This window comes from Acomys minous (assembly GCF_964271855.1).
Source record: "Acomys minous genome assembly, chromosome: 17".
Lineage (NCBI taxonomy): Eukaryota > Metazoa > Chordata > Mammalia > Rodentia > Muridae > Acomys > Acomys minous.
Window position 1 is genome coordinate 8032219 of NC_140500.1, and position 19048 is coordinate 8051266.

General features: G+C 40.2%; 2 protein-coding genes across 5 annotated transcripts in view; one reads left to right on the top strand and one right to left on the bottom strand.

Annotated features, from left to right (window-relative positions):
• The window catches only part of IAPP (islet amyloid polypeptide), a gene marked incomplete at its 5' end in the record, with an annotated part of 432665 nt that overhangs the window by 380425 nt on the left and 33192 nt on the right, over positions 1–19048 (bottom strand). The gene's annotated exons all lie outside the window — the stretch shown is intronic.
• Positions 1–19048, top strand: part of LOC311588533 (solute carrier organic anion transporter family member 1A5-like) — a 40032-nt gene that overhangs the window by 7404 nt on the left and 13580 nt on the right. For all 4 annotated transcript variants that reach the window (XR_014776237.1, XM_084766272.1, XM_084766273.1 and 1 more), the window contains 7 exons: positions 2431–2537; positions 2943–3089; positions 7444–7542; positions 8558–8779; positions 10962–11126; positions 12297–12492; positions 14405–14570. Coding sequence is in view for 3 of the 4 variants with exons in the window: in XM_084766272.1 (XP_084622398.1) it covers positions 2431–2537; positions 2943–3089; positions 7444–7542; positions 8558–8779; positions 10962–11126; positions 12297–12492; positions 14405–14570 (1102 nt within the window). In the remaining variant the exon portion in view is untranslated. The remainder of the gene's footprint in view (positions 1–2430; positions 2538–2942; positions 3090–7443; positions 7543–8557; positions 8780–10961; positions 11127–12296; positions 12493–14404; positions 14571–19048) is intronic.

Genomic DNA, 19048 nt, shown 5'->3' on the forward strand with positions numbered 1-19048 from the left:
CATCATCTTATTTTCTCAAGAATTCAGTGACTCTTCCTGTTGGCTCTCCATCTCTTTCCATTGTCCCTGGCTCCTTCAAGTACAGCAGTTCTTTGTCTTTGACTTTATTGTAATAGGTTGTCCTCATGATAGCCTTGGCTATTCATATCTAAGAAGGAATAAGAACAGAGAGATAACTGGAAATTCTGTCTGCAAGCACAACTTGATTGGTGGGAGCTGTGTGTGTGTGTGTTTCAGTAGGATGAGCCAACAGAAGATTGAGCAGAGACTGGCTGATTTTGAGCTGTCTCTGAAAGAATTCCCTGCTCTTGCTAAAGAGGGAGAAACTTGGCTTCCAGACAAAAGAAATGGGAATATCACCTTTTTACCATGCAGAGTTAAATATTATAATAACTCTCATTTTTGGCCTCTGTGTCCTCACTGTACCCCTGTGAGCATTTCCACTTGGAGAGATGGAGAACAAGTCTGAGGATCTAGGTATTCCATAGGTGCACTCTAAAACTCACTTGAGACTTTGTTTTTGTATCCACCTGGGCCCTACATTGGGAGTCTCTTTTTGCAGATTTCCAGGGAGGCCTGGAACATAGTTTATTATTCCCAGTAGCATGGTGGTTACGTTGTTTTTACCTTCTGATTCAGTGGCCATTCAAATATTGATGCCCCAACCTCAAAATTTTATTGAGATTAATTTGACTATCATTTTAATCTCTTTCTTACATTTAAAAAATTAGATATTTTGTTTGTATATGTGTGGGATGATGTGTGATGGTGTGTAATGGTGTATGTGTGTGTGTGTGTGTGTGTGTGTGTGTGTGTGTGTGTGTGTGCATGTGTATTCTTTCCTGTGAGGTCATTCAACAACTCTGAGGAGTCTGTTTCTATTCTCTCTACCTACCCTATGGGACCTAAAGGGAATCTATGTTGTCAGGCTTGCACATAAGCATCTTATCCCATCAAGGCATCTGGTATCTTACAAGCTCATAACTCAAGGCACATGGCGGGCTCAAACTCACTCTATAGATAAAAAGATATTCATGAACTTCTCATCCTGTTGCCTGCATCCATAGGGCTGGAATTACAGGCATTTCCCACCATGTCTGGTTTTCAAATGCTCAGGATCAAAGCTGAGATTGTTGCTTGCCAGGTACCAATGGCCAATTGGGCTACATTTTCATATCTAAATCTCTTTATCATTGAAGAAAGGAGCTTTTTCCTTTTATTTATTTTGAGACATTCTCATGGCCATTTTATTGTAATTTGGGGGAAAATAGATATTGAATGAACAATTGAATTTTAAGTGGATAATGAACCAAATGAAAGTTATTTTATCTTTTTTTTTTGAAGGCGTTTTTGAAGGGAACCAAAAGATTCCAGAAGAAAATTTAAAATTATTTTTACATTCTATTCTATTCTATTCTATCAATGGAAAGAAAGATTAGATTATTATTGTGCTTTCTCACTTTCTGCCAAAGGTGATAATTCTTTGACTCTGTCCTATTCTCATGAGTTAATGAGTAGAGACTCACAGTTCACTGACTAACTATGTGGGGACCTCCAGGAAGTTGTTCTAAGGGAAACAACTTCTGTTCTACGCAGCATAGAAAGTAGAATGTTGGTAACTATAGCTTCCTACTCATACAGAGTTCATCAGCCTGCGATTTCCTTGGTTGTCTTTCTTCTAAGAAAGTCTTAGAAATAAATCCATAATACCCTCCATTGGAGACAGACATAGAAGAAGACATTTTCCTCATTTTGTATTCTACCATTTTTATTTCTAGGACAAGCTGATTCTTGGTGATTTCCTCAAGTTAAATGATCAGTTTATTAGCACTTTTGGTCCCATGACACTGTGTTGTCGGTGGATTCTGTCACCCCTCAATGATGTGTGGACTTTTTTGAGACAGGCTCTAATAAAGCCCAGGCTGCCTTCAAATATGCAGAGTAAATGACACTGGCTCTGAGTATCTGATTCTCCTATTTCTACCTCTCAAGTGCTTTGGTGACAGTCACGGGACATCATATGCAATTAGTGCTGTTCCGAAATTTAATGCCAGCCTAATGTGCAGCCTAATGATACAGATTTCTATATTTCTTTCTCTGTGTGTGTGTGTGTGTGTGTGTGTGTGTGTGTGTGTGTACATGTGTAGGTCACAGGACAACTCTATGGAGGTATTCCTCTTCTTCCACCTTCATGTGAGTTTCAGGCATTGAACTCAGGTCATTAGGCTTGTGCAGCCAGTACTTTACCTGCTGAGTCATTTGGCTGGCCCTGCCGTGGGATTTTATGATGATGGGAGTGACTGCTGTGGAAACGTGTCTTTACTGGCTCGGGATGCCATGTTTTCAGGGAAGCAGGATTCAGTAATCTGCAGATGCTCTCGTTGTACCCCAGCTAACTCCTCAGAGTGAGTGTTTCATGTGTCCACACAGATATGAATACGAAACAACGATCTCACCTGCAAGCAACTTGTCCTCAGACAGCTTCTTGTGTGTGGAAAACAGAATTCAGACCGTAAAGCCGACGCAGGACCCAGCAGGTTGATCAGTGCTTCTCATTGCTTTCTGCTCAGAGACTTGGCCACAGAATACTCTTTTATGAAGGGCTTTGACTACAACACAGGGTTTAGTAGGAAGACAAATAAGCAAAATGTATTTTTCTCCTTCAGTGAAGTGAGTTATCTAATAACCTAGCATACTCTCCCTCCTGAGTTATAATGTTTTTAATGAGGCTCCGTTGTTTCTTAAGAACATTATAAATTTAGTCTTATAGCGAAAAATGATGCAGGTGGATGGGATGAGGGACATGACGCGACCTCTGTGGTTGGTCTGGTTTTGTTTCCCATTGCTGGAATCAAACACTGACCTGAGAAATGTATACTAAGCATTTTGAATTATCTGTCAGTAACACTGTCAAAATGTTGTTTTCTCTTATTTTAACACAGACTGTGTGAAAGAAATCAAATCCTTAATGTGGATCTATGTAATGGTAGGAAATGTCATACGTGGAATAGGTGAAACTCCCATCATACCCTTGGGTATTTCCTACATAGAAGATTTTGCCAAATTGGAAAACTCCCCCTTCTACATTGGTGAGTATAAAAATCATCCTTGAGACTTGATATCCTATGAACATATACACGGGGAGGAGGTCCCCCTCAGTCACAGTCATAGGGGAGGGGAGTAAGGAGACAATGGAAAGGAGGGAGGAATGGGAGGATACAATGGATGGGACAACAATTTAGATGTAATATGAATAAATTAATAAAATATATTTTAAAAAAAGAAAAGAAAATCATCCTTAGAAGGGCAGACACCAATTATTGATTTGGATGCTTTGTGGTTTTCAGAGGGTGAGCAGAGTGCTGCAACACTGTTGGTCATAAGATTGCTCAATGGGGAAATTTAGTAGAAGCCCAGGCAAGGCCCTTCATCAAGCTGCTTCTCACTGGTGGAGAGTCCTTTGGTGCCACCACATTATCTCAAAATCCTTTAAAGGTTCCCCAATATTTCCTGGAAATGTTCCTTAGAGTCTTTTTTTTTTTTTCTGCTGTTAGGTTCTCATTCTTTTATCTCTCAGTTATTACGACTTTAATATTGGCCATTTTGTGTCTGTAGTATTTTCAAATATAATTTTACTTTTTTATTTCCCCCCCCTCTTTCTGTGACTGGGGGTGTGTGGGTGTGTTTGTGTACGTGTCCACTTGCATGTCAATGTGGTAGTCAAAATTCAACTTTTACAAGTTGGGCTGTGGATTGAAGTGTGGCCTGTGGTCCTTGGGCCAGGTTTGGTGGGCAGGTGCCTTTACCTGATGAAACATCTGGCTGCCCCTGTGGTGTTTTCCATGTTCTCATAATCATCCTTAGTGAGTAAGCCTTACCAAATACTGTGATAATCATGTCTTCTCTGTCATAGTCACCATAGCAACTGGTTGCTTACTCATCAGACTACCTCTTTTCTACTTAGAGCTCTGCGTCCTGCATCTCTATGACATCACTTGTAAAGTTTCCTTCCCAGATAGATTTCTTCACTGTTTTAATAAATATCTGTATTTATCCTTCTGTTGTATTCCTTGAAATTTTCATAAAAATCCATACATTTTTTTCAGGCGAGAGGCAATTTAGTTCCATCTTCTTATGTTGTCTCCTAAATAATGAGTTTATTATGAATAATTTCCTTTATGTTCTTGAGTAAATCTACCTGTACTTGATTATAAATGCATTACTGTATTTAGCAGTGTTTTGGGATATGTGGCTTGTAACCCTCTGGGGATCAAGTGACCATTTCACAAGGCTTGCCTAAGAGCATCTTAAACCATAGATATTTACCTTATGATTCATTACATTAGCAAATTTACAGTTACTGAGTAGCAACAACAACAAAAAAATAAACTTTAGGATTGAGGATTACCATACCATGGGTCCAAAGCATTGGGAAGGATGAGAAGGGCCGATGAGTAGGATATTTTTCAATTAAAGTAGACTTAAAAATAAAGTATTATGCTGGGCAGTGGTAGCGCATGCCTTTAATCCTAGCACTCATGAGGCAGAGGCAGGCATATTGATATGAGTTCGAGGTCAGCCTGGTCTACAAAGTTAGTCCAGGACAGCCAAGGCTACACAGAGAAACCCTGTCTCGAAAAACCAAATAAATAAATAAAAAAATATAAAAAAATAAAGTATTACTTAAAAATACCAAAAACAAAAACAAAACTACACCCACCCCCCCCAACACACAAAGAGGGTAAGAAAACACAGGAACAGACTTAGAACTAATCAAGATTAATTAAATTAAAAATTATTTTGTCCTCTTTTGAGACTTTTTAGTTTGGCAATATTCTTTTTTAGTGTTAATCGAATCATTCTCTCTACATCCTTTCACAGTAATCTAAGAAAAAAAATTGCAAGCACTTTTCTAACATAAGCTGTTAGTATACAGATCTCTTCATCAAAACTCTAGAGACAAATTACATGCATAAGTCTATAAAAATATATAATAGCTATTAATATGAAAAGGTAGATTTCATGTAGCTGGACCTTTGGCTACTTTATTGGGTTCTTTTTCCAACCTCTCTATATAGCCCCACTTCCTTCCAGTCTCCAGATACTTGGTAGGAGAGAAAGGTTAGAGGGGAAATCGGGCATCATTATCATAGGCTTCTACATGCTGATTAAGGGCTTGAGTTCTTTGGGGGCAAGTCTGATATTGTTCAGGATATCTGCAGCCAGCAACCTGCAATCCAGCCAATAGCAAGCATTAAGCAGCTACAAAAGGAGTAGCAGCTGCTGCCTCTTTTGGGCCTGTGGCAATTATATACCCTCAGAAAAGTCCCCAGAATTCCAAACCCAAACTATCTGTGGCTGCCAGAGCATGAGATAAACATAGTCCCATAACACAACCAGAGGTTGTTAAAGAAACTCTCACTACATTTTATGTATGTGCTTAGTACCCAATTAACTTAGTTTTCTAAATGAAAATCTATATAATCAGATAATATTATATATGTGTGCATATTCATAATCAAATAACTATAAATAAATAAGAAATAAAGAATATAGTTTCATATATCACTCTATAGCTGAAGATATATAAAAGTCAAATATAAAAATAAGAGTTATCTCTGCTAGATAGAAGTAAAAATCAAGAGAAATGAGGTTGGTTCGGGAAGACATATAAGTACTGAGAATTCACAGGTCCACACACTGGGGATTCTTGTACTTAATGGGGAGAGTGAGAAGAGGAAAAGTCAAACAAAGAGCATACATGCGAAGAAAAGATGTCATGGAGCCTGGACATCTTGTAGGAATCATTGTGTAGAAGGCATCAAATAGCTGGGAGTGTTTGAGAGAACAGGAGAGATAGAAGTGTTGGGTTGGGTATTGAAAAGCCAGGCACACGGGAGGACTAATCCATAGAAACACAGAGAAAGAAGAAAGGACAAAATCTAAAGTGGAGACAAGGAAGGAAGTCGAAGTTGTTCAGACCTGAGTTTTCTGTCGGTGGAGATGGCTCAGGAGAGATTCTACACTGCAGATCAGTTGGGAGATGCTGGAGACGGTTTCAAAGAAGCCAGGTGTGGTTGGAAAGGACCCGGACAGTGTAAATAATCAGTGTGAGGAAGGACACCAGGATAACATCAAAGAGAGGCGCTGTAAGGAGGACACATTCTTTTGTGGAAGTAAGTTTAAAGAGCGGAGCTTTGATAAGGATGCAATACAGGACATTCACTGTAACGCACACTCATTTAGAAACTGTGTTAGTTAAATAAAACTTTGGAGACAAATGGGGCTCACTTGGAGAAAAGAGGGTCATTTGTCTTACAATTGCATCGTAACAGGAAGTCACAGTGGCAGAAGCTTGAAGCAGCTGGTCACACCTACAAGAACAGAGAGAATGAGTGTGTGCATGCTATATCTTTGCTTGCACAGTTGTGGTCACGATTTTCTCCACTCTTACACAATTCAGAACTCCCTGCCTAGGGAATAGTGCTGCCCCAAATGGGCTTGGTCTTCTCACATCATTTAACACAATAAAGATAGTCTCCTACTGACATGGCCACAGGTGAACCCAATGTGGACCATATTTCTTTAAGAGTCTCCCCCCCAGGTAATTCTAAGCTATGCATAGTGGACAACTAAAGCTAACCATCACAGAGACACTAGAAACTTGGCTCACATCATGGCTTTGACGGGGCTGCCTGTCACTGTATAGCCTTTGCCTTCATTTCAGCATACAAGGGAATTTGGAAGGTGCTTTAAGTAATGAAGCTTCTGTGTCAAAGTTCTTTCACTTCAATGCATTCCCGAGATAGTGGTTGATAAAGAGAAAGGATTTGCTTGGCTCACAGCTCTGGAGGTTTTACTGTATGTCCTTGGACTGTAGAGTTTGGCAACCTGTCACAAGGGAGCTAATTATGGTGTGAATTAAGACCACTCGTCTTATTACTGGGAAGCTAATATAATGAGCAAGGGGATATAATTCTACTCTAAATGACGTAAGGACTCACCACCATGTCCTGCATTGAAGGGTTCCATCAGACTCTAGTGGTGACCACTCCCCCTCCCCCTCCCCCCTGCCCTAGGAAACAAGTCTATAACACACAAGGTTCTGGGGAACACTCTATAATGAAACAATTAGAGCTTCTTTCCCAATGTTTATAAAAACCCCAATGTACATGTAACATACACATATATATGTAATGTATATCTATATGTTACAATATACCAAGCTTAATTTCTTTATATGTTGAATAAATTAAAATATCTCAGATAGTGTGGTGTGTAGCTCATTGAAAGATTACTTGCCTGAACTATTGGATTTGATATCCAGCTCTGCAAAGGGAGGAAAAGAAATCTAAGATTAAAAATAACTTAATCTCAAGGCTTTATTTGTCCAAGCACATTCTTTGTGTGTTCATATAAACTCTTGTATTTGTTTACTTCCAGGAATTTTAGAAACAGGAAAAATTATCGGCCTTTTGATTGGACTTTTGTTGGCATACTTCTGTGCAAACATTTACGTAGACACTGGATTTGTGAATACAGGTAACAAAATGCATTTTATTTATACAGTCCAGTTCCGAGAGTGTGGGAGAATGGTTAGAAATGCTGTACCAGTGGCTCTTTTGATCCTTGGTTATATATACATCACTTACCGATATAAGGGGAGCAGAGATAAGGATAAAATGTCACCTTCTGATTCAAAATCCACCATTCTCCCACCATATTTCAGCCATGCATTTGGTTTACAAAGTTTGCATACATAGGTTTTTCAATGAGGCATATTGGATAACAGAATAGTTTATAAAGGTTTCACATGACAAATAGAAAAACTCATTTGCTTCTAAGAACATATCGATTATATGCTTCTAGATAAAATTAGTTAATTTCTAAAATAGATATACAAAATTGATAGATATACAAAGACTGATTGGCTAACATGCATTTTTCTCATTTTATCTTATTAACTCTGTGTGTGTGTGTGTGTGTGTGTGTGTGTGTGTGTGTGTGTGTGTGTGTGTGTGTGTCTTCATGTCTTCATGAGGTCAGAGGAGGTCAGGTCTCCTGATATCAGAATTATAGGAAATACGGAGTTTCCATGTGTGTTCTTTGAATAGAACTCAGGACATATTCAAAAGCAACAGTATCTCTTGGCCTCTGAACTCTCTACAGCCTTCTTCCTCTACTCCTGTAATGTTTTGAGACAGAGTAAATCAGGTTAAAGCTAGTATGTTTCAAGTCTTATTTCTGTCTTTTTGAAACATAGTTTTAACTATTATGGCACATAGTACTCCAGAACCCTTTCTTATTACTTAACTTTAATTTCACCTAGTTGATGAGCCTCAGGCACTTTTTATGCAGGTCTGAATTAACCCAGTGGAGTGGCAGAGGCCAGTAATCCCAGGCTTCGGGAAGAAGAGGCAGAAGATCATAAGTTCAAGGTCCAAAGAACAAATGACATACAAAGTTTATGCTCAGATGGAATATGAAGCTTAAAAACTTTCTACAGTTTACAGGAAAGAATGATGCAAGCTCATACAGTATCTCTATTTCTTTACAGATGACCTGACCATAACTCCCGCTGACACACGCTGGGTCGGTGCCTGGTGGATTGGCTTTCTGATCTGTGCAGGAGTGAATTTCCTCATCAGCATCCCCTTCTTCTTTTTTCCCAAAACTCTCCCCAAGGAAGGACCAGAGGATAATGTGGATGAAACTAAAAATGGCAGAGAAGAGAAGCACAGAGAAAGAGCCAAGGAGGAAAAACACGGAATCATTAAAGGCAAACAGGAAAACTTTAAGCTCTACTGGTTCAGATGGTCTGTGGTTAGTGGGCACTTGTCATGCTGTGTTGAGTTAAGGTAGCTTGTCACTAATTGGCCCTAATCATGTGTGATAAACTTCTTCCACAGTTACCACTTGGCAACAACTGACATGATAGGGAACCTGACTTACCTTAGATTAGGCTTTATGAAAAATTCAAGTTAATCGGAGTACTCTGTGAGCAACTATATTTACCCATCTATTTGAAAAATCTATTTAATAGAAAATGTTATTCTCATTAAAAAACATGAACAATCAGAAATCCAAGATGAAGATAAAGATAAAAATCTGTTTGATAAGAAAAATGTAAATTTAGCTGTGAGCATTCTTAAGTCAAGGCTGAGCGAGAAATCATAACAGGTGACAAGTGCTCTACATTTGAAGGTGTGTGATAGTTTACAGAATTGGTCCTTTAGAACAGACTGTTTTAAACAAGCAGTGATGTCATTAACCTATGATGCAGAGTGGAGATGGTTCTGTGAGAAGCTAGGATGGGACAGCGAAGCGTCCTGGCACAGACTGCTGGAGGGAGCACTCTACTGAGGATATTGCTATTTGCTCCACCACTCACACCCTCCCAGATCTATATGCACTAAATAGTCACAAATCTGCCCTGAACACTACAGATCATGGATGAGGAACCAGTCATGCTGAGAGCCAGTGCAGGGGATTGAACATTCTTTGAATCATGGTCATTTTAGCAATTCTCCTTAAAGGGCCAGTGCTGACTGCTCTGTGAGATTTTGTCATCTGTCAGATCAACATAATTTCAAAGATAGGAAAGAGCTGAGCAGAGAAGACACACAGGAAGTAACCGAGCCCTGTGGAGACTCAATTAGAAGGACAGGGAAGTTAACAAACAAGGTTGAGTTCAAAAGCACACAAGAGTTCTGACAGCAACCACCTCACTCATAAAGATGGATTTTTACCACTAAACTCCATTTGTTAAGTTAAATTGTTCTGCTTCTACTTCTAGATCATTTATTCTTGATACTTTCCCCCCAGTGAAATTCTAGGCTATTTATTAAGGATGGTGCAAAATTAGAAATTCAAAGCAGCAGATATGAAAGCGGATAAAAGAAAGAGACTATTAAATGTGAATTGCAGCCAAATTATCTTCAGTAAGATCTAATCCTTGTAGAGACAGGATCCAAATCTGACTCTCTGCTTCTTAAACAGCTTGAATCTCGGCTTCTTCTTTTTCTTCTTCTTCTCCTTCTCCTTCTCCTTCTCCTTCTCCTCCTCCTCCTCCTCCTCCTCCTCCTCCTCCTCCTCCTCCTCCTTCTTCTTCTTCTTCTTCTTCTTCTTCTTCTTCTCTGCCTCCTTCTCCTCCTGCTCCTCCTCCTCTTCCTCCTCCTCCTTCTTCCACTTCCTTCTTGATTTTTTAATTTTTAATTTTTTATTGTTTGAAGACAGGGCTTCTCTGTTTGGCTTAGGCTGTCCTGGACTGGCTTTGCAGACAAAGCTGGCCTCAAAGTTACAGAGATCAGCATGCCTCTGCCTCCCTAAGGGCTATTAAAAGGCGTGTGCCACCAAGCTCTGCAGATTCTCAGCTTCTTAAAGAGAGAAAAAAATTCACTTTGAAGGTGTTTGGTATACACCAAATGAGTCAGCATTTTTTTTTTTTTTACAGTGAGACTGATATGTTGAAATGTTTAAAAATATCACTAGGTGCTGGTGAGCTGGTGATGCTGTCTGGGCTGCAGCATGATTCCTGGAGCCTTCCTAAGCTTTTAACTTATCCATTCTTGCATTAAAAATGATAGCGTCAGATTCTGAACTCAAACTTCATCAAAGCTGGTTCTCTGCAGATTATAGATTATTAACTAGTCATTCTCTAGAGAATGCAGAATAGCGATAGAAGAAAAGGAGAGAAAAAGAAATGGAAGTGTGTGGCCACACACTTGACTCCATTTTCCTCTCATTATGCGTGTCATTGGGTTCTAGCTCTTACATATCCTGTTGTGCCAGTAACTTCCTGAAGTGACCTAAACAGTGACATAGAACTTCATCCCCAAGAGGATAAAGATTTATAAATACATTTGTGTCACAGCACTGTACCTGTAAGAAGATTTTAGGAGAAGACAGGACACAAAATGCAAGGTCAGATTAGCTTGGTGGTCTTTACACTCTTGTTTCAGATTTCTTGCCATTCATGAAGAGCCTGATCTGCAACCGGATTTATATGCTTTTCATCCTTATAAGTGTGCTCCAGTTCAATGCATTTACTAACTCACTTGTCTTCCTGCCTAAATACCTGGAGCATCAATATGGAAAATCCACTGCAGAGGCAGTCTTCCTCATAGGTATGTGCTTTCATGATTTCTTCAGTACCACTTCCCTGTACCACAAAGATATGATAAACAATAAAACGATGTGACTAAGGTACTACAGTGGAATTGAAATCTGTTAGGATATTCTTGTAAAGTTCTTCTTCCTAGTCTCCAGGGAAATCAAGAAAAGAACGGGAAACGAAAAAGCCTGAAATGTGCTCTAGTTCTCTCTCCAGTCAGAATTGAAATCCTCACACCTATGGCAGGCTTGGGGGAAGCTCACACCAGTCAGTTTTCACACACCAATGTGTCACTTCAAAGAGGGATGCAGAGTCAGCTCCCTGGGACTCTGTGTCTCACTCCCAGATTTTACCTCTGGGCTTCCGTTCTTGCTCTCCTCATTCCTCCTCAGTCAGAGGCTCAGTCCCTGGTGGTCTGAGGAGTCTGTGCAGCCACAGTCTGCTTTTCTTGTTAGCTCACTAAACTCAGGCATCATAAGCAACTTGGATTTTTCTTGGGTTCATTTTGTTCCTGAAAACTGAGGACCACAGGCTGCTGGCATCCACCTCACCCAGAGTTCTCTGAAAGTCCAAATGCCAGTCCTCACCCTGAGCTGTGTAACATTAAGTGCCAAGGTGTGGAGCTGCAGAGGACGGTCACTATGTCCCAAGCCTGGTGCTTCACTGTGATTCCAACCCAGCCAGGGTTTTCTCTTCCTGTGTCTTTCCTTTTTCTCCTTTGATACTAGCTTGGAAAGATTGTCTTGGGGGAAGAATGCTGGCCAATAGACAATGCACAAAGTGTTGTACACTTGATAAGTGTGGAGTCAGAAATGACCTTTAAAATCATCTGGAGCTGAGACAAATTCCCACTAAACAGAGTCAAACAACTACATAAAATATCTAATAGTGTGTGTGTGTGTGTGTGTGTGTGTGTGTGTGTGTGTGTGTGTGCACGTGTTTCTGTGTGTGTGTGCTGCCTATAAAGTCTTTATAGCCTGCCATAAATTATTAATAAATGCTAACTATATTTTTAAGCTGACCTCATGGGACATTTGGAAGCCTCTTTTTATGTAATATGTGAGTAGAGTTAGGATTACTGTATATTACAACTAACTAGCTTCTTAAGTAAGATGTATTGGACAAATTTATAATATTTATTTTTATGCTTTCTTTTATAATATTATGCTACCTACATGCTTAGGTCTTCATACATTACCTCCAATATTCATTGGATATTTACTTGGTGGCTTCATTATGAAGAAGTTCAAGATCACTGTCAAGAAAGCTGCGTACATAGCGTTCTGCCTGTCCCTGGCTGAGTACCTTCTATCTCTCTGCAGCTTTCTCATAACCTGTGATAATTTCCCTGTCGCTGGCCTAACTGTCTCTCATGATGGGTATGTTGTTTCCTAATGAAAACCATACTATTTTCACGACCTCTAGTCCAAGAGTTATATGTGATCAGGTCATTTTATTACAACCTAATGGCAATGATCCATGGTTCCATCTACCCTTCCCCCCACCCATCTGTCCTATCACAGCCCATTCAAGTGATGTGCTTATTAAACAGGTGCGGGAACTACCAGCGAGTAAGTGTATGATTCCACATGTGTATGGGTGGTTGCCATGGTGATACCCTAGTCTGCTTTAAAGTATAATAAAGGAAGATAACAGAGCTTTTGGTCTAGATTATCTGTGTATTTTATACTCCCATCAACAGATAACTTTAAAAGTTTACTACACAGGCCAGCAGACCTTCATAAGTTTCACAATCAGCTAAAATTTAGCACAAATGAATCGAATACATGGTAAATCAACTTATGTATAAATTTATATATGTCACTGGTGTACTTATATCTCATATACTCTGTAGTGTTAGATTTTTACATTTTAATTGTTTTCTGTTTATATTCTGTATTAACAGGAAATTTAAAACTTATATTAGAGCAGAGTTATATAAGCAACTCGCCTGCTAAAATGAAATAAAACATACACTTGGATGTTCCTTTCAAAGGGTTGGGGGGAGGACTCAGTGGTAAAGTGTTTGCTGAGAAGGCAGGAGCTCCTGAGTTCAGATACCTGGAACCCGGGTAAATTTGACTTGGTGGGGTATATGCAAGCCCAGTGTTCCTACTGTGAACTGAGCTGCACAGCGTGGAAACCCTGACATTTCAAGGGACTGCTAATCTGTCATTTGTAGCAGCAAACAGTAGGGGATTCTGTCTCTAACAAGGTCAAAGGTTATATTCTGACCTCCACATGTGTGCTGTTGTACAAGTGTGCCTAAACACACACGCGCGTGAGCGCGCGCACAAACACACACACACACACACACATTAGAGAGAGAGAGAGAACAGAGACAGAGACAAACTGAGAGAGACAGAGAAACAGAGAGATTAAAAGTAAAAAAATCTTTCAAAAGTCTTAAGAATTGTAAGATTTAAATAATTTAAAATATGAATCATAAATAATATATTACATATGACACATATCATCTGGTTTGAATCTCTTTTTAAGACAGGCTTATTTTCATTTTCTTTGTAGAGGTAGAAATTGAAACTTAGGGGAATTAGTGAGTTAACATTAAATAGCTTCAACAACACCAAAGTAGAACTGTACGTACTGAGCTCATCTCCAGTCATGCTGACTGCACACTGTATTTAAGGGACAGGGTTTAATTCAGCCACTGGACTCAACATTTTTTTCTTTCATTCCCATTGTAAGTTCTGAGCACTTTGTATATCTCAGAAGAGCATGGCTGGTTAGCCAAACCAACCTGTTTTGGGGACTGAATGCAGAATCTATGTTATAAATGTAAATTGCAGATTTTGTTTAAATCAACTCTGTCATTTTTTTTTTCATATCATGTAGAACAATGAAAGATTAGCCATCTTCATTTTAGCTCTAACAGCACATCACTTTCCTATAGGGTAGGCACTTAGTGTTTGTTTTTGATGTAACTGAAAAAAGCAGGCATGAGACCAGTAGAGCAAATCATGTGTGTGCCAAAAACCAGTTTAAAGACTTCACATTGATATTCGGATGATCTGACTGTGTTCTGGGAAGGCAAAAATGTTGTGTCTGTCTGTCTGTCCGTCTGTCCGTCCGTCCCTCTCTCTCTCTCTCTCTCTCTCTCTCTCTCTCTCTCTCTCTCTCTCTCTCTCTCTCTTTCTCTCTCTCTCTGTTTCCTTGTCTCTGTCTCTCTCTGGGTTGTGTGCATGTGAACATATGAATGCTGAGATGAAGAGAAGAAATTAAAGTGCTTGGGTGCATTTTCAGCATCTGTAACATTATTTTAAATCCTTTCAGAGTCCAGCAGCCTCCATATGTGGAGAATAAAGTCCTTGCTGACTGCAACACCAGGTGTAGCTGCTTAACAAAAACATGGGATCCAGTGTGTGGCGACAATGGCATAGCATACATGTCAGCCTGCCTTGCGGGCTGTGAGAAGTCTGTCGGAACAGGAATCAACATGGTGAGCATCCTTTCAGTGTTGGGGCTGATGTTTGTGTACTGCATTTATATGTGCTGTGACCTAAGCCTACATCTGCTAAGAAGCAAAAGTTATCATGCCTAAAAATTAGATTTATACTTTTTGTGAACAACTCAATTTACTTTGTATATGCACACTTGCCCTTTAAATTCCTAAATATTATGTAGAGCTTCAACAGAGTCTGAGCATTATTTTGTAACTTCAAAGCAGTTGAGAACATTATTCCAGTAATCTGAGTTAAAATGTCTGGACAGGATGGAGAGATGGCTCACTATAAGGAGCACTTGCTGCTCTTTCAGAAGATATGTTTGGTTCCCAGCACACACATGGGGCAGCTCACAAGCCCAGCTCCAGGCCATCTGACACTCTCCTCTGCCTTCCTCAGGCATCCACATGCACCTGTTTGTGTACACACAGATACAGAAGCATGCATGTAAATCCACATTAAAGTTGAAACTGTAAATTACTCTGGACAAATCTTGACCTTTGTTGTGATAGGATCTTATGAAAGCCCAGGCTAGCCTCAAACTTGCTGTGTAGTTGAAGTGTACAGAAACTTTATTTTTTCATATCATGAGCTTTCTTCAACTATTTTTATGTATGCATGTGAGTATGTATGTATGCATGTTTATATATAAGGTGTGTGTGTGTGTGTGTGTGTGTGTGTGTGTGTGCAGGTGCCTTTGCCTATGGCAGAGAGAAGACAGCCTATGCTGTTAAATCTCGGGCACCAGAAAACATTTAGGCTGGTAGCCTGATTATTTAGAATCTTAAAGGAAAAAAAGACATTTAATTAGCAAGAAATTGAACCCTGGACTTTCTGTTTCAGAGTTTGAAACCTTGTCAGTTGAGCTACTGGATCTCTCTGAGAAAGGGGAGGGCCCAAGGGAACCTTTGAGAGGAATCTTGCTTTAAAATGCAGGAAGTTGTTTTGTTGAGGAGCTGTCCTGAATTCTAGAGGATAAGGAAGCTTAAGGATAGTTGTTAAGTTGGGAAGGAGGAGGGCACCGACAACTCCCCGGGCTCCAGGATTGAGCCTAGCTGTCCAGAGGCTGCAGTCCTCAGACCTGGGAGATCCGCTGTTGTCAGTGAAGTCAAGAACCACCAGAGTGAAGACCACAAGCCACCTTTTCCCAGCCATCCCAGAGAGTGCATGTAGTGGCAGCCAGCCTGTGGCCAGCCAGAGGGCAGGTCCTTGTCAATTTTATTTTTATGCCTGTCTTTGTACCTCTGTCCTTTTTGTTTTGGGTGTTTGAGTGGTGGGAATAGAGAGAAGCCAGGGAGAGAACTGGACACCTCCAGGCTCTAGAGTTCTCCCAGTGTTGGGCTGGCCAGGGTAGACAGTCTAGGGGAAGTACTTACCTTGGGTGGGCACAGCCCCAGGAAAAGGTGCCAGTGTTTTATTAGATCTGACACCCTTGAGCTTAACTTTTGTAGCCTGAAGCCAGATTGGAAAAGTTGTGGGCAAGGTCGGGACTTAGTTTTGCCTCTGTGCTGAAAATGGCAGAGACTCCTGTGGATTTTACTTCGGACAAACAGGATCATCACTGACTTGAATAATTCAGTTGTAGAGGCCTTTAGTGGGGGCACATTTAGAGCCCTGAAGCTTAGGAGCATTGGCTCTTTCTTGGCCCAGCTCAGATGAGTCAGTAGGCACTTAGATTTGTGGTTGGGGACTGAGATGAGTTTGTTTACACTAAGGTTGACTGGTTGATATGGTTTTAAACAGGTGTTGTCAGGGGAAGAGATTGTTTTATTTTTAGTTTGGATTGTACAGAAACAATTTGTACAACAAAATATCTTCTGCAACTCTGTAAAGAAGGGGTTTTGGCTAAAAAGTTTAAGGAGTCCCCAGGGAGTATAATCTGAGTCTGATTTTTCCTGAATGAGAACACTGGGAAATTTTGAAATTCTGGTCCCCAAAGGAGTCATGAGTAGAAGTGGCAGAGTCTGTCAGGAATTTAATCTGAGTTTTTGATCTTGTCACAGAATCATGGAGATTATAAGGCTGGTCTGTGGTATAGGGTAGGAGATGAGAGGCCATGGAGTTACTTGGCTATTTGTTATTTATTTATTTATTTATTTATTTATTGGTTGGCTGGCTTTTGAGGGGGTGGTTCTATCTAGGAGCCTGGGAATCAGGGGTTGTTTTCTTCACTGGAAGGGGAATGGAATGAGGGCAGCCTGTGTTTGCAGTAGAACTCTGTGAGTAGCTGGGTGGTTGAATTGAGGCGGGGGGAATAAGGTAGGTAAGACTGTCCAGTATGTAGCCCTCATACAATAAGGTAGGTAAGGCTGTCCAGTATGTAGCCCTCATAGAAATTCTTTTGGGGAAGATTTAGGAAGGGTCATATATTGGATTAGTTTGAAACATTGGAGGATCATACTTAAGATACATGGAAATTGGGGAGATGTTATTATATCCTGAGTATTTATATTTTAGACAACGGAAGCAACTTAGGACCATGTATAAGGGTTATAAATATTGTGTGTGCTCATAAAAGGGTCCTTCCTATGTGAAGAACTGCTTCCCATGGTGATAGAAAAAGACAGGAAATGCTGCTGAGGATGGTCAATGTTCCCTAAACAATTTCTTGTTAGAGGGATTCACTGCCATCACCAAACACCAGCCTAGTGCAGTTTCAGGACTGGCAGCCGCCCCAGATGTCTTTTGCTTGATTGCTGTGTAACCAGTTTTTGTTTAGAGAGGCTATAAGGTCATCTCCCACACCCAGTTGAGCAGTCAGGGTCCAGAGGTTAGGTTAGGGAGTCTTCCACCAGTGTCAGAGAGTTGCCCTCATCAAAAGGCTTCAGTCACAAACTCTATCGGACCCATGCAAGGAGTCTGACCAGAAGAGAAAAGTAGGAAAAGTAGATGATATAAAGATTTTTACCCCCGTCAAGACTTTTTAAGCATGGGAAAACTCACCCTCCTTTGTTGTGACTGGTATTTTTACTTTTTAGCAGTAGATGAAGAAGTTGCCCCATGTTAGGTGCCAACTGTGGGTTCCTTTCTCCGGGAGGCTGAGCTAAGAATCTGATCACAGAGTTTTTTTTTTTTTCATCCTTCTGGAGACTAGCTGAAGAAGGCTCTGTCTGGTGAACCAGTCATGAGGCCTCTTTGGCAGTGAGGGAACTTTCCATTCAGATCCTCTAGCTTTTGGGAGCACTGAGTGTCTTAGCTGGGCTTGATACAATGGGAGTCTAGTCGGGGAAGGGAGCCTCAGACTTGTAAAAGGTCAGGTAACCAACTGCACTTGGTTAAAATAAAGACAGTAAAGAGTCAAAGAACTAGATATTACTTCACTAAACTTAATGATAAAAGAAAGACAAAGACTGGGAGCTGTGCAGGGAGAAATGGGGGAGTGAGGACCCCCACCTCAGACCTCTGGATTTTTAAACCAAAGGTATCTGAATTGCAGGAGCCACACCCTAGACAGTTCTGGACGCTTGTCTCCAGGACAGCTTTGATATGTTTTTCTTCAAAGATTCAGCTTTTGATACCTTTTAGCCTAAAGTCTACGCTGTTTGCTTTGAAAGTGTCCCTGATCCTCTTGGATTTGAGTTTTGTGCATGGTGACAAATATGGGTCCAATTGCATTTTTTTTTTTTTACACATAGACATCCAGTTAGACCAGCACCATTTGTTGAAGATGCTATCCTTTTTCCATTGAATAGATTTGGCTTCTTTGTCAAAAATCAAGTGACCATATGTGTGTGGATTCATATCTGGGTCTTCGATTCGATTCCACTGATCAACCAGCCTATTGTTGTGCTAGTACCATGGTCTTTTAATTACTGTTGCTTTATAGTACAGCTTGAGATCAGGTATGGAGTTTCCTCTGGAGGATCTTTTATTGTACAAGATTGTTTTAGCTATTCTGGGTTTTTTGTTTTTCCATATGAAGTTGAGAATTGAACTTTCAATGTCTTTGAAAAATTGTGTAGGTATTTTAATAGGGATTGCATGGAATCTGTAAATTGTTTTTGGTAAGATGGCCATTTTTTCTATGTTACTTCTCCTGATCCACAAACAAGGGAGATCTTTCCATCTTCTGATGTCATCTTCAATCTTTTTTTATGTTAATTCTCCTGAACCACGGACAAGGAGGATCATTCCATCTTCTCATGTCATCTTCAATCTTTTTCTTCAGAGTTTTGAAATTTTTTCAAACAAGTCCTTTACTTGCTTGGTTAGAGTAATTCCTAAAATCAGAGACACTAAGTCAGTTAGAAGAAAAAGTGGGGAAGAGCCTGGAACATATTGGCACAGGAGACAACTTCCTGAACAGAACACCAACAGCCCAAACCTTAGGGTCAACAATTAACAAATGGGACCTCACGAGGCTGAGAAGCTTCTGTAAGGCAGGAGACACTGTCAACAGAACAAAGTGACAGCCTACAGAGTGGGAAAAGATCTTCATCAACCCTACATCGGACAAAGGTCTAATATCCAAAAT